The 15,720-nt window shown below is 27.9% G+C and overlaps 2 protein-coding genes across 2 annotated transcripts; one reads left to right on the top strand and one right to left on the bottom strand.

Moving 5' to 3' along the window:
* The first annotated feature begins 246 nt into the window (after positions 1-246).
* Positions 247-8,336, top strand: LOC112693675 (CCR4-NOT transcription complex subunit 4). The gene is made up of 15 exons (XM_025568858.1): positions 247-289; positions 520-898; positions 3,796-3,882; positions 3,950-4,139; positions 4,226-4,322; positions 4,387-4,514; positions 4,749-4,893; positions 4,962-5,128; positions 5,653-5,763; positions 5,828-6,000; positions 6,067-6,188; positions 6,256-6,395; positions 7,623-7,697; positions 7,761-7,977; positions 8,246-8,336. Exons 2-14 carry the CDS (start codon positions 527-529, stop codon positions 7,901-7,903), a joined length of 1,950 nt encoding a protein of 649 aa, XP_025424643.1. The 5' UTR covers positions 247-289; positions 520-526; the 3' UTR covers positions 7,904-7,977; positions 8,246-8,336.
* Positions 8,337-11,690: 3,354 nt separating this feature from the next.
* LOC112693662 (deformed epidermal autoregulatory factor 1) lies at positions 11,691-15,628 on the bottom strand. Its single transcript, XM_025568840.1, has 8 exons — positions 14,840-15,628; positions 13,832-13,945; positions 13,602-13,766; positions 13,287-13,532; positions 12,596-12,859; positions 12,381-12,514; positions 12,239-12,320; positions 11,691-12,173 (listed from the first exon to the last, which is right to left on the bottom strand). The coding sequence occupies exons 1-8, from the start codon at positions 15,311-15,313 to the stop codon at positions 12,015-12,017; spliced, it is 1,638 nt and encodes a 545-aa protein (XP_025424625.1). The 5' UTR covers positions 15,314-15,628; the 3' UTR covers positions 11,691-12,014.
* Between the last annotated feature and the right edge of the window lie 92 nt (positions 15,629-15,720).

The following is a 15,720-nucleotide window of genomic DNA, read 5'->3' as shown; positions in this document are numbered from 1 at the left end:
CTGCCTGCACAACAATACACAAAAAATTTTCTGAGTGATTGTCGAATGTTGATTTGTGTGCGTAATAGATTGAAAACCTGTGTCAATTGTCGAAAGTTTCAATAGTTCCACTCTGCTTTGATTGTCAATATTTTCGAATAGTATTGTATGATAGCATTTTATCTGGACTGTAAGGGTTTTCATTAAATGTACGCGTGTTAGGAAAGCGAAATTAATAAATTTTTACAATTTTACTCGTACAAACAAGTATTTATATATATATATACATATATAACAATTAATTTCTGAGGTAAGTACAGCAACAAAAGGTTATCTATTTTTTGGAGGACAGTAATACTTCAGTCTTTCCAATTCCAAATCAGATTTTAATTTTAATTTTTTTCTGAACTAAATCTTCTACCTATTGGATATTTTGATACATTAGTCATAACAACGATGGTCTAAATATGACTTTGCTAACCTACATTGATGCTGGAGTCAGATTGCTGTTGAACATTATTATTTACTTTCATCCTATAGATTTGCCATGTCCGTTTTGAATCATAATTGTGATGATCAACCTGAATGTCCGTTGTGCATGGAAGCGTTTGAGGTGGATGACCTTAACTTCTTTCCATGTACATGTGGCTATCAAATATGTCGTTTTTGTTGGCATCGTATCCGTACCGATGAGAATGGTTTGTGTCCGGCATGCCGCAAACCATACCCCGAGGATCCAGCCGATTTCAAGCCACTTAGTCGTGAAGAGGTAGCTAAATTAAAGGCAGAAAAAAGACAGAAACATCAACAAAAGAAAAATAAAATTACTGAAGATAGAAAAGTATTAAACAACATGCGAGTACTACAGAAAAACTTAGTGTTTGTTGTTGGTTTACCAAATCGGATATCGGAAGCTGAAGTAAATATTATAACTTTTTTCTTAAAATATTAAAAATTGCACTTTTTTTTTCATATTTACTAAACATAAATAATAACTGCTAAATTAAATTAAAAATTTATCTTTTGAAAAAATAAAAACCATACATTTAAATGCCACTTGTAAGTTATTGTAAAATTATGTGATCATTATTATTATCAGAAACCACAGTATACATTTGAAGAAAATATTGTAATTCAAACAAATTTTATTTATGTAATTAAGTTACATGATTATTATTGAAAAATAACTATATTTTATCAATTATTTCTGACATCATTTTTTTTTTTTATATTTTTTTTATAGAAAAAATTTTGAATAAATTATGTTATATATTATCCACATGACTTTTGTGAGGCCAAATTTAAATATTTACTTCAATATTTTATTGGTAATGTAGAGAATACTTTAATTTAGTCTTAAAAAAAAAAAATTCAAATATTACAATATACTGTAGCATGCTGAGTGGTGAGATCTTAACATATTATATATGTATTAGCATATTACAATATGTATATAAAAAAAGGTTGAAAATGTTGCAATTGTACTCAAATTTAATTTATTTTAATTTAAATTTTTTGTTTATGTTACTAATTAACTTACTTAATTCGCCAAAGTAAAAAATAAATAGTAAACTAGAAAATTATGAAATTTAAACTATAATTAAAATCGTAGAATCTTCTTGAAAAATTTGTTTTTTAAAATTATACTACATTTAGTATGATTTGAAATTTTAATATTTTTATGTGATACGTATCTATACTGTTGAAATAATGAATCATAAATTGAAATAAATTAACATCATGTCACCATGTTTTTAAACTATCAAATTGAATATGAAATTATTTAAAAACTACTTTATTATAGCTTGGTTTGAATATACCAATACTTTTTTTCCATTACTATTTGTTCCCATAGTTTTAATTTAAACCCCTATCATAAAAATATTTTATCGTTCCTTAAGTTTATGTATTTGAAAAATGATATTACATTATATTACAAATATATATATATTACAGCACTTATTCTTCTAATATCCTTATACCTTTTTGTAACAATTAATATAATCACCTTTAATTTTTATATATATTGGTGATTATCAAAAAGAATAAAAAGAATAATTGTGTACTCATTACTTTACAATAAAACTCATTCCTTTAAATATTAATATATTTTGTTTGAGAGATATAATTAGGATTTATTCCAATAAATAATTAAAGTAATTTTTATTTTCTATAAACAATAAACATTCAGATACTAATTAAGAACTATAAATGTTTGGATTAAGTAATTAGTTAAAATTTTTATATTTCTTCTAATTTTTTTAAGCACCAAGTAGATAGTTTAATAATACCTACTTATTCTTATTATATAGAAATTAACGATTTTATTATATATATACTTTTTTTTTATAATCAACAAACTAATTTATCTTAAAATAAACAAGATAAACACAATATCCTTTTTTTTCTTATATACCTTTTGATTAAATTCTATCTTAGGTATCTAATTAAATAGTAAATACCATTTTCAAACCCTATAGTTTAATATGTTAAATTAATATAAAAACCACTAAATTGAATGTTCAATATTATAGATAATTTACCAATTATACCTTATAACTAATTACATAAAAATAAAAACTTCAACTATGTTTACTCATTTTAAATTAAAATATTCATCATACTCTTTCTTTTAAATATAATTTATAAACAATTATTTCTAAAACTTGTATTTATATTGTGTAGAGTGTTTCAAAAAGAACACAGGATTTAAATCTGCTACAAATTAAATTTATTTCTTTTAAAAAAACATAACAAATATATCATTCTCTTCAGGAGAAGTTAATGTTTAACAGTGAAAAACAATATCGAACTTATGACCCTCCCTATTAGCCTGCAGACAATTATACTTTGCATAAAATTTTTCATCACTGGATAACACATTCCCCCATCAAGTTCTTTGAGGGCACGACAAATTTCTTGCTAAGTTCCAAGATATTTCAAACTTTGTTCTGGTAAACTTGTGACAATGTATCCCTATAAAAAAAAAATCACCCTCCGTCAAGTTGCAAGATCAAGGTGGATAGCTTTCGTCTCCAAGCAACGAGATTAGTCTGTCTAGGAACTTCTCACGCAGCAAAGTTATTGTTTCTCTTGAAGTGTATCAAGTTGAAACCAAACATTTTTTATGTTTATTTGGTCCAAATAAGGTCAAAAAAAATTACTGAGCTCAGTAGGTATTCTTGTAAGGTAACAACAAGACGACGCAACTTGTTACACTTCAAGAGAAACAATCCCTATGCTGTGTGAGAAGTTCCTGGACAGATTAATCTCATTGCGTAGCCAAAGCTACCCACCTCAATCTAATGACTTGACGCCGTGTGATTTTTTTCTTATAGGGATACACTAAATCACGAGTTTACCAGAACAAAGTTAAAAATGTCTTGGAACTTAAACAAGACATTTTTTATGTGCTCAATGAACTTGATGGGGCAATGTATTACATAAAGTATAAGTTAAACAATTATGGTAACTTATGATCACAGATTTTGTTTATTATTGACAAAAAATATTTTTATTATTGGTATATAATTAAATTTTCTAATTAGATAAATGGACTCGCTTCAATTATTAAATTATTAAATTAAAAAGATATACCTGAACTTAATTCTTAGTCAAGTATCTTTGTATTTATTTTTATATGTATTAACATGCATCTCTAATGGTTTCATATAAAATAATCACATAATGAATGTTTTCTAATTTATTTTACTCATTAATAGTTAGTTCTAAATTATATTTATTTATTTTTATAAATTAATATCAACAAATTAATTTGTTAAACGGTTAATAAATGTTTGTTTTATGAAATTTTAGACACTCAAAAAACATGAATATTTTGGAAAATTTGGAAAAATATTAAAAGTTGTTATAAATCAAAGTACTTCATATATTGGCACACAGGTAAAATAATTTTAAAATAATCAAATAAGTCAATTTCCCTAGTTAACCGCTATAATATTATTCCTAGGGTCCAAGTGCAAGTGCTTATGTGACATACTCAAGATGTGAAGATGCGCTTAGGGCTATACTTGCTGTCAACAATGTCATTATAGATAATAGAGTATTAAAAGCATCATTGGGTACAACAAAATATTGTTCAAATTTTATGAAAAATCAGCCTTGTCCAAAAACAGATTGCATGTATTTACACGAAATGGGTAATTTAATAATTTAATTAAATATATATTATTAGTATTATATAATATAATTTTTCAATAGTATATTTTTTTTTTTTTCTGTGCAGGAGAACCAGAAGCTAGTTTTACCAAAGATGAAATGCAGCAGGGTAAACATCAAGAATATGAAAAAAAATTATACGAACAATATAATGTTGTATTAAGGTATGTTTATATTAATTAGATAATTTAAAAATTGGTTTTTAATGGTTTTTGCTTTTAAAAATAGAAGACCAGACAATTCTTCTCCAATTCAAAATTCTTCAGGTAATAATTGTGTCACTGAAAATTTGTCACAAAATAATAAGGAATCTTGGCCTTCTCTCAATAATGGTACATCACGCAATCAGTCTCCAGGTAACTATATTTTAATTTAATTTTGTTATTACTAATAGCAGTATAGAATAATTATTAATCTTAAAGAACTTTATTTTTATTAATTTAATAATATTCAACAATCGTAGTACCTTAATTTATTGATTAGTATCAGTTATAACAATTAATTAAATTTTCTATTTTCATAAATCAATTATTTATTTGTCTCTTAGCTATTTGTACTCATACTTATTAATACATTTTTGTTGTATTTAGTTGAAGAAGATATATTATATGAAGTTGAATTTAATTTAACAAATCATAATTCACATTCTGATAAAACTATAGAAAAGGGTGAATCTCAAAATGTTAAAATCAATGGACATAAAAACAAAAAAAAATCTAGTTCACCAGAAAATAGGTAAACAATGTTTAGTCTGCACATTAATGAAATAATATTACATTTGTTTATACATTTTTAATTTTCAGGAAAGGTAAAGTGAAAACTCCAAGTTCTGTAATACCATCTGCTGAAGAAGAACAATTAAATACATTAGAAGGTGAATGCACAGAAAATAAAAGAAATTTGATAAAAGAAATTTGGAATACTGAATTATCTCTTAGCAATAATCAATCAGAAAGTGATACCCAAAACGGTATGTTTAAAATAAAAATAAAATTTAATTTCATCACTAAATATTTACAAATTTTCACTATTTTTTTATTTTTATTTTAAGCCTCAATAAGGTTATTGGTTAACATTGTTTACAATATTGATATTACATTATACATTATATACATTTTTGGAATATATCAATTTAATTGGCTTAAATGAGTAATAGAAAAAAAATAATTAAATAAAGTTATACAGATTGGTTATTTTTACGAAGATTATGATTTTGTTGGAGTTTTCTTGATCGGGTCCCAGTACTTCATATAAGTGATACAGTATATTCAATGCTTTTCTAGTATCTGCATAATTATGATAGTATAGGTTAGGTAGTTGAGTTTTATTGTGTTTTCTGCGTTCAAGGTAATACTGTTATATGATCTTTGAGCTTTTAGAAGTAGGGTCTTATGTATTCTTTTCAGGTTGAGAGGAGCATACAAATTTAAATCTTATTAATATATTAATATTTATTATTATTTTTTTATTGATGAATTATATTATTTGATCTAGAATCATTATTTGAAAATCCACAAAAACCAGCCTCAATATTCGAACAAGATAACAATAATTCATTTTTTTCTTCAAATTTCTCTAAATTAACAAATGGTAAAACCAGTCCTGGTAAGATATTTTAATTTTTAGTAACATTGGAACAAAGTTGGTTATATTTGTCTCATATTTTTAGTAATAAACAGTGAACCTGATTGGAGTCCTCCGGTTAGTGCAATTTTACCTCCAATACCAGATGTTTTACCCCAAGTACAAACATCTGAAGATTGGCAAGCAGCATTTGGTTTCTCAAATAGTAGTAATAATTCTCGAAATAATTATCAGTCTTCAGATGTCAATAGAACAATGGTGTGAATACTAATAACATAAAATATTTTATTTTAATTATTAATAATTTTACATTTTATGTTACAGTTAAATTTACCAACAGATGATGATATATTTGATTCAGTTTCGGTTACACAGCGTGCTCTTTCTGAATATATGGAACAACAAAGCCATGTTAATTTGTATCAATCTAGACTTCAAAATTCCGGGTAAAAATATTAATTATGTGAAGTTAAAAATTTAATTTTCTATCTCTAGTGTAACATTATTTTATAGATTTCCTTATTGCACAAAATTAATGGATAATCTTCATATAAATAATACGGCTCCAACTAGAACATGTTTACCGCCACCTGGATTTTCATCGGCTCCTAATCAAGTCAATTCCTATGGTATCAGTATTCCTCGTAATACAGGTGACTGAATTTCATATTTTAAAAATTAGTTTTAATAAATTTTAACTAAGGACTCATGTTTTGGTTCTTTTTTGGGACAATCAAATACTAGAGATTAGTTTTCCATTCATTTAATTTGAAGCAGATAACTTAATATAAAAATCTTAGTATAATTATGACAGGCTATCAATACATTTGTATTGTTAAAAGTTGAAGTTATATCTTTAGTTTTGAAATATAAATATAAAATTTCAATAATGTTTTTTTTTAAAAAATTTTTAAAAATGAACTAAATTTTAATGATGAATAAATTTAATAATTCAAAGTTTATTTTTTTATTATTAATTTGTATTTTTATTAATTAATTGAAAAATTAAAATAAATTGTGTCAACCTATTCATTTGTATTTAGTGTGTAATTTTCTTAGTGATTTCTTTAAAATAAAATACAAATTTAACCTTAAAATATCTTAATTGTACAAAAAACAACTATAAATATTTAATATTTGGTAAACATTATTACTAATATTTCTTAATGATTAATATATAATCATTTTGAGTTTCTTTAATTATTATCATATCTTCTTCTTCTTCAGCTTAACAGTCCTTGAAGGACCTGAACTGTCACAAACAGGGGTGGATAGACCCATAGGGAAAAAGGGATTTTCCCTGTGAGCCCTCGCCCTATAATATGTTGGTGGCCCCCTCGACACCATTAATTTTTTCGTGGAAATTTATTATTTTTTTTTTTATAGTTAAATTATTTAAATTAAATAATAAATAATATAATAATATTAAATAATAATAAAGGTAAATATAATATATTTTTTAAAAGCAATTTTTTTTTTCCATTTTAGTGGCCCCATTAAAATATTTCCCTGTAACAAAAAAACTACCTATCCCACCTCTGGTCACAAATATTATTATATAATATTAATTAATTTATAATATATATAATTAATTTATATAATTATTATCATATCATGTTCTTAATATGTTATGTTGCAGTATGAATTCAAGTGAATACCTTAATTTTTATAATTATTTATTATTAGTATTATTATGTCACACAGTGTAATTTATATCTCAAAATATTTAATTTATTAAATTAATGAAGCTTACAATTAATTCTTATACCCTAAAAAAAATGTACTTAAATCACCTAATAACATTTATCATTAATCATTAAGTTTCATTATTTATGTCTAAGTAATTACAACAATAAATCATCTATTATTTTAATACACAGGTAACAACACTAATAAATTACCACAAAATAATCCATTTACATTACAACAACAATTACGTCAATCGTCATCACACAGTGAGTTTCAATAATTAACTGACTGAAACCATATTTTTGATTATAACAATTTGTTTTCTTTAGATTTGGATTGGTCATCTATAGATCCAGCAATAGTAACAGCAACACCACATTGCAATTTATATACAACACCACCACCGCCACCAGGTTTTAATATGAGACAAGCATTTGACTCAAATCTATGGTTGTTTAACAACCTCATATAAAATGTGCCTTTACCTCCATGTGATACTTGCGCAAGAAAGATATAGTAATGGCAGAAATTTGTATTTCAATATCGGTTTGTATAATATTATGATAATTTATTTTAGTTGTTGTACTCGTGCCAAAATAATGCCTTACTTTGCTCTTATCTCTATGGATTCACAGAAAACCATGTCTTCTCTCAATTATTTATTTTGAAGTTTTCGTGTAATAATCAACTTGAAAACTTATAATGATTATGAAATTCTTCTTTACTTTTGGCTAAAGTACAACATAAATTTTATATTTTAATATAATATAATGAAATTGTTTTTTAGTTGTTGTTTTTTTTATTGTTTTTACAGAACCTAGCAAAATCCAGCGCAATATTTTAATTTAATTAAATGAATTATTAACGATTCAAGAAAATAAAAATTGCCAAACATTTATTATTAATACATTTATTATCTTAATTATTATTCTTAAATATTATATAAATTGAATATCATACAATTATTTAGAGCTGCTTTCAACATCATTTTATTATTTCATTTTAGTTAATAGTTCTTTTAACATTTAAATACAGCCTAATTATTAACTCTGTCAAAATTACTGGAGGTAAACACGTATTGTGCAAAATGGAATATTAAAAAAAAAAATTATTTAATTCTTTTATTGATTACTATTTTATTTGCTCAAAATGTTGTTATAAAATTGAGTAAATGTCATATAAATGAAATGGGAATAAAACTACTCCTGATTTTAAGAAATAATATTTTAGTATAATTTTAATATTTTATTGTTACATTTTTATCAATAAGCCAACTGTGTAGCAAAATATTTTCCAATTTAAATAATTTCGTCTGATATTTGTACATTTTCTATTTATTTTAAATAATAACAATACATTTGACTTGTTTGTTTTAAGACTTTTTGAGGCATAATGTTTATTATAGACTGGGCTTTTTTTAACATAAGTTCTACTATGTAAATAGAACTTTAAAGAAAAAAGTATCACCGTTAAATTTAAACTAATTATGACCTAGGAATCATTCTAAAAATTAAATTTGTTCAAGCTGTAGAAATGAAATAATAAGTAAATATTTGGCCCCAGCCCAATGCCAAAAACAGATTAAGTTATTGAAGTTGTTGGGTAATTCATATTGAAATAGAGACAAACCAAAATCACCTAATTATAGACATATTTAATAATTTTTAAAGTTCATCTTCAATGATAACCAACTAAAAATTTTATTTTAGTTTATACTCAACACCTAAATTATCAAATTAATAACAAATTGTATAATACAGCATATTATTAACATTAAGTAAATTAATAAAAGTATTGAACCATTTATTCATAACCATTCTTGTTACCAACATCGTATAATACTTAATAATTATTAAGAATTGAGTATCACATAATACCAATTTTTTGCATTGGTCAAAATTTCAGTTGACGCAATAACCATACCATTAATACATTTTAAATTTAGTAAGGACCTCTTTAATGTTATATGAATGTGCAAAAATATAAAAAAAATTAAAATAGTTCAGGGTCTGGGTACAGAATACATATTTGAAAATACAGTTTGCCGTGAACATAATACAACCCATGCAAATAACTAAATTAATAATTTTAAATAACTGAAATAATTCCATGAAAAATAAAAATAATCTTCAGGTATTTTGTCAATAATTACTTTAATTACTTGTATATATATTAAAATCCTTGGGATAAAGAAATCAAAGTAACAACTGAGAGTTCTTAGGAATATAGAAAACTATAAATTTATTAATATTTAGTACAGTATGTTACCTGAAAACAATAGTATATCAAGGGTTGTAACCCCCCCCCCTCAAAAAAAAAAAATTAGAAAATTTTACACAATATAAATTAAACAAATTCCATACACTGATTTCGTTATCAAATTTTATTTCAAAACGTGATCTATTGTTTTAAATATGAATTATTATTATAATTTTTTTTTTTAATACTTTGGTTTTTCTGTTAAGTGATGTGCAACTGATCAACCCAACCGAAAAAAAGAACTTGAATACACTACTGCACATTGCATTTTTTTCACTAATTTAGGCAAGACAAATATCGTAGAGTGCAAATATTTTGTCACCTAATTGATAGTATTTTGAAAGACTGGGTAAAATTATGCAATGCGAATGTGAAATACCATCATAATATTATATAGGTATTGACTATTTTGAAGTAAAAAAAATTATTTGTTGTCCATTCCTTATAAAATGCACTGCTACTGCATGAAAACAATACAATAACAATTATTTGACTGACCACAATGTTAAAAATTGCCAACAATTTTAGAAATTACCTATGTACAGATATAGTATCTCATTCATCGAAATACATTAGAAAATTTGCATTTGTTTACAATAATATTTAATTAAAAGAACTTTCATGAAATACAAAAATGGAACTGAAAAATTTGCCAAGAACATTTCGCCTCGAAATTGTACTTGGTCACAATAATGATGTTAAATATCTCGACCACTGTCCGATGATAAACGAATGTAAGATCGTGACCATGTAAATAGTATGGCGTAATATTACCGAAAGATAAAAGAAACATCAATTATTGTTGTCTAGAAACACGATCAAGTTTATTGATACTTCAAAATGAAGGCACTGGAAACAAGTACCACTCCCGTTGGAAAAAAATAAAGTATATTTAGAAGAACATAAGAATATATAAAAAAATAAATTTTTTAGTACAATATTGTCACATTATTTTTGAGAGGGTCGAAACCCCTCTCAAAACATCCCTGCATACGCTTATGATTAGCTATAATACATGTATAATTTCATCTATAAATGTCCCGACCATAAAGAGATATTGGATCCGCTCTTGACTAAACGTAGGAAAGTACTAATATCGAGTGAAACGTCAATACAGTACTGCATACATTAATTGCAATTACTATTAACCAATAAGTGTCTCACTCAAAGACGATAAGCAAATTAAATAAACAGAAAAAAAAAATAAATATTCGTGTTACGCATTCCGATTGACAATTTTTCACGAATAGAGCTGTAAATTTCCGCTGAACAATGTCGAGTTACTGTTGTTACTGATCAACATTGTTCGCCATAAATCGTATTGGTTTATACCGCTCACAATTCCACGCGATCCACAATGCAGACGGTTATAAAATATATTTAGATATTTTTTAGGTAATCCAGTGAAAAAAATAAAACTCCGTAATCGCGTGACACATGTTCGTTACATGAACCATTCCATATGTGTAATTAACTACCCCGTTAAGACCTAACTCGGAGATAATGAAAACGTGTTTACAACATCATAAATGAGTTCAATGTCCGTAAGAAAAAATGTACCATTCAATGAAATTAAATCTTTTTTCCCTTTTTCACAATATGATATTGTAATCAAAATAATATTAATATTCAAAACGCTTATTATAATTTTGACTATAAATAACTTAGAAAAATTTATTCCATATAACTGATAATCGTATGTCGACGCGACACTGTGTCTTTGTTTTTAAATTTCAATCGGTAAATAGATTTTATTCAATTTCGTACAGGCATTACTTTAGCTTTATACTATTTTAAGTATGCTTAATCATCGCCTGGGGTATACGAAATGTAATCTTATAGCGAATAAAATCTATCATGGTCAGATTGAAAAATATATGATTTTGATAGATTGTAGTTCTCTATTTTTGCTTAACATAAATCCATAATGCATAAAAATGTTTTAGTTATTAATCTTAAAAAATTAGAGCAAGGAAAAAAAATCTTTTGGTCAATTAAAATATTTAATATTTAATTTAATCAGTCAATTGTACAATGCAAGTTAAATTATCATTCTACTTGATTATATATTTACAACAGTTTTTTTAATTTAATATAAAAGCAGACCAATTCGGTTAGAAGAAATTTGTAATATTAACTTAATTTTGTTAGCAAAACATTATTTGACTCAAATTAAACTAACATAAAAAGGCAACTATTCCAAAGATAAAAAATACCTAATATACTTAACTAAACAAACTAATGATATCCATTAAAAAAAAGTAATAATAAAAATTAGGAATTGGTAAAAAAAAGTATTTCGAGTTCTCCAAATTTGAAATGTTTCATTCTTGAGTTTGTACAATAAGCATAATGCTTCCTTGAGAGTTGTGACATTCCACTTGATGGTTATTCCAGTCTTTACTTTGACAAAATGTAGAACAATACGGTGTACGACGACACAATGAACACTCAGCAAATGCATCTCTATTACAATTTGCACACTAAAGGAAAGACAATTGATTAATATTTGGAAAAATATTTTACTTTTGAATAACGTGTGTAATACCTTTTTAACATCTGGTATATCGTCAGCACTAGGTTGTAGGCCAGCAGTCACACTTGAAATTGTCTCCACATCAAAATCATTCCTATAAAAAAAATTGGCATTTATAAGAGATTAATATATTAAAAAAAAAATTTGAAATCACCTATTTTCAATAGAATTTTCTTTGGCTCTTTTGAGTTCAGCTAATAAATCCTGTTTTTCCGTATTCCACTTGTACTTGGCAACACGCATAGAATTGCGAAAATGGTGAACCATTTTTATCATCCTTGATGACATCTTAGTTTCAAATAACATAATATCAAAAAATAGTATTGTACGAAAAATTATTTTTAGAAATTTTTCATTCAATTAACTTACATTTTCCAACTTTTTAAACATATCTTCAATAGAATCATTTGATTGTACAATGTCAGCTTGAGAAATATCACCAGTCTGTATAAGTAGAGGTTCTTCATCTTTAATATCCCCATTATCCATCGATATACCAACACTACTATCACAACTATCTTCATCGTTACTCATAGTAGTGCCATCTTCAAGTTTTGTCTTTTTTGAATTACTGGATGAATGTTTTTTGGTACGTATTCGTTTATACGGTGTAAATAGTCGTATAGGACCAGTCTAAAAATATATGAACTGTGAAAATAATTTAAACTCGGAACAACACAAAATAAAAATACAAAGAAAAATAAAGATTATTTTGAAGCACTGATTAAAATGCAGAATTTTTGCAGAGTTGTAGACTAACCTCCAGATTGAAAAATATAAAAAATGGATTTGATTATAAATATTAACACAATTATAAAAATGAATATATGTACCTTAAATGTACCTAAGGTAAACTAGAAAATATATAAGCAGTAAATGTTACAACCTTTCAAAACTTAATTGAATTTTTATTAATTTTAGTTAACCAATTATGAGTTATAGTTTAATTCGAACATTAATTTAAATATTTCTAACAATATTCTGATAACAAATTAAAATAATTTATTCATGTATCTATTTATTAACAAATTTAATTGACTAATTATAACAATGAACTTACTGCGGATTCATCATCACAACAAGCTGCACATGTACAGCTCATAGCATGTGGTAATAAAACCCCATCGTATATTAATGTTTGCAAACTACGGCCACCAAATCGTATACTCCTTTTCCAGTCTTTGCTAGAAGCCCTCCCACAGAGTGCTTCAAATTCACTAGGTGTGTACCACTGATTTCCAAACTTAATGCATTTTCCTCTACAGCCAGAACCAAATTTTTTTTTATGAAGTTCTGCATTAGTAGTCTATTGATGTGATCAAAAAATTATTACATAATAACAGGAGTACTTTAATAAGTTCCTAAGTATGCTTACTTTGCATCGGACAGGTAATATTGGCAACCTTGCAGCCTCGGAATAGGAATAGCAAGGAGTTGTGTTTGGAGATGATACACCTTGGTCAGTTTCTTCCTCATGAACATTATTGGAGGTCGAGTTGTCTGATCGAAGAACAATATGAGCTGTTTTGAAAGTGCCATCCTAGAAAAATTGAGTTATATGGTTATTAATAATGATATATTTATAAATTCCTAGTATTAAATTACCTCACTTCGAAGTACAGTACGCCAAGTATCATTATCAACCTGAGTGCGTGAATCACAATTTAAACAACTGTTATCTACACATATCAGAGGTTTAAATTCGTTTGATTCAGATAGCTAAATCAAAAATCAAAAATATTAATTATTAATTTTAAAGTGGGGAAAAATATTTAACCATCCAAAACATTTAAGATATTGGCCCTGAGGATGAATATATTTAATATACTGTACATATAACATGTTAAATTCTAGGTTAACTACACAAAAATAATACATGAACAAGGATGTTCATCGAGTGAACAGTTCGTCGAAAATAATTTCAATGGGGACAAGAAAATTAACACCACAGAATAAATTAACCTATTTACACGTTTAATAAATCTGAAAAGAAATATGTTTACCCATTGATACTAAGTACTGCAATATGTCCGCTTTAGCATTGCCGCAAATTATTGATGAATTTAAGGGAAATAACACGATTGGAAATTCGGAATTTTCATCCACAGGTGCCTATAAGATTCAAAAATTGCGCATCATTCAAGTATAATTTGGGAATACCATTTATTGCGGGTGTACTAATTTAATTTTTCTGAGTTAAGTCAATGAAGACTTGTCCGATTAGTTTAATCCACCGCAGGTGATTATTTCAGAAAGGTAAAAAAAACGAACAATCCCCCCCCACCATCCAAAAAAATTATAATTTTGTTTGCATAAAGAATTTACCAAATTTTTTTTTCACACCCATTGAGAATTTACGATACCCCTCCCCCAGGAGATAGGTGTAAAATTGACATTGTCAAATGTCACAGAAACATCAACCGCTGTACCGTTCGCGCGGCGGACGCTTATTGAAAACAGTGATTGCATGTGTGGAAACTTGAGCGGTATTGCGAAGACCACGGTGATGAGGGTGGGTGGAAAAAAAATTGGAAAACAGAAAACGGTGGGAACGGAAATATTGCAACGAGTAATGGCGCGCGATCGGTCGGAGTGAAACGCGATGATTTTTACCTGCAGCGAATCCGCGGAGATGACGTTGAACGTGCCCGCGGCCGACACGTTAATGAGCTGTCCGACGGGTATGGAAGACACTTGCACTTGAGACGACGTGACGTGTTCGGCTGCGGCCGTGGTGTACGAGGCGGCCGACACGGAGACGTCCGACGACGACGGCCCGTTACGGTTTTCTTTCACGACGTCGGCGGCGGTGACGACTACGACGTCGGCGGCCCTCGTACCGGTCTCGGCCATGTCCGTCTGCTCGGCGACATTTTCCGAATGACGCTGCCGGCCGCCACCGCCACCGCGTTCGTCCATCGTCGCCGCCGCCGCCGCCTGCAGTCGCTGTTGCGTGTGGTGCGTCTGTTGTAGATGTCGACGGTTTTGCTGCTGCTGCTGTTGATGCTGTTGCTGCTGCTGTTGTTGTTGTTGTTGCTGCAGCTGTTGTTCTTCGTCCGCGTAACCGCCGCTGTCGATCACGGACATTTTTCCGTTTACCACGTTTCTACAGAATAATACAATATTATCCGTTCCCTCCAACTCGTCGATGTGCAGCGACAATCGATCGGAATGAAATGTGCGAAAAAAAAACCGTCAGTAGTTGGGGGGCCGTCGGGTGCGCGCGTCGAGATTTAGTGGTCGATCGGGTTTCCCGAGGGGCGAAAAAAGAAATAGAAATTAATCCGTGTTGAAATGCGTGAGGACCTTTCGCGTTCCGTTCGTGTGATCACGGCATTTCCGCTCCGATCGGGGCGTGCCGAATGCGGAAACGGGTGGGCGCAGCGGTACGCAATATCCGGGGTATCTCCGATGACGATTCGCTCGACGCTGCAGGTCCCGTGTTATCGATGTTAATAATAGTAATAATAATAATAATGTGATCGCGTATTATC

This window comes from Sipha flava, unplaced genomic scaffold, assembly GCF_003268045.1.
Source record: "Sipha flava isolate LNK unplaced genomic scaffold, YSA_version1 89_pilon_pilon, whole genome shotgun sequence".
Taxonomy (NCBI): Eukaryota; Metazoa; Arthropoda; class Insecta; order Hemiptera; family Aphididae; genus Sipha; species Sipha flava.
The sequence above is the reverse complement of the archived record's forward strand: the minus strand, read 5'-3'. Positions and strand labels throughout refer to the sequence as shown.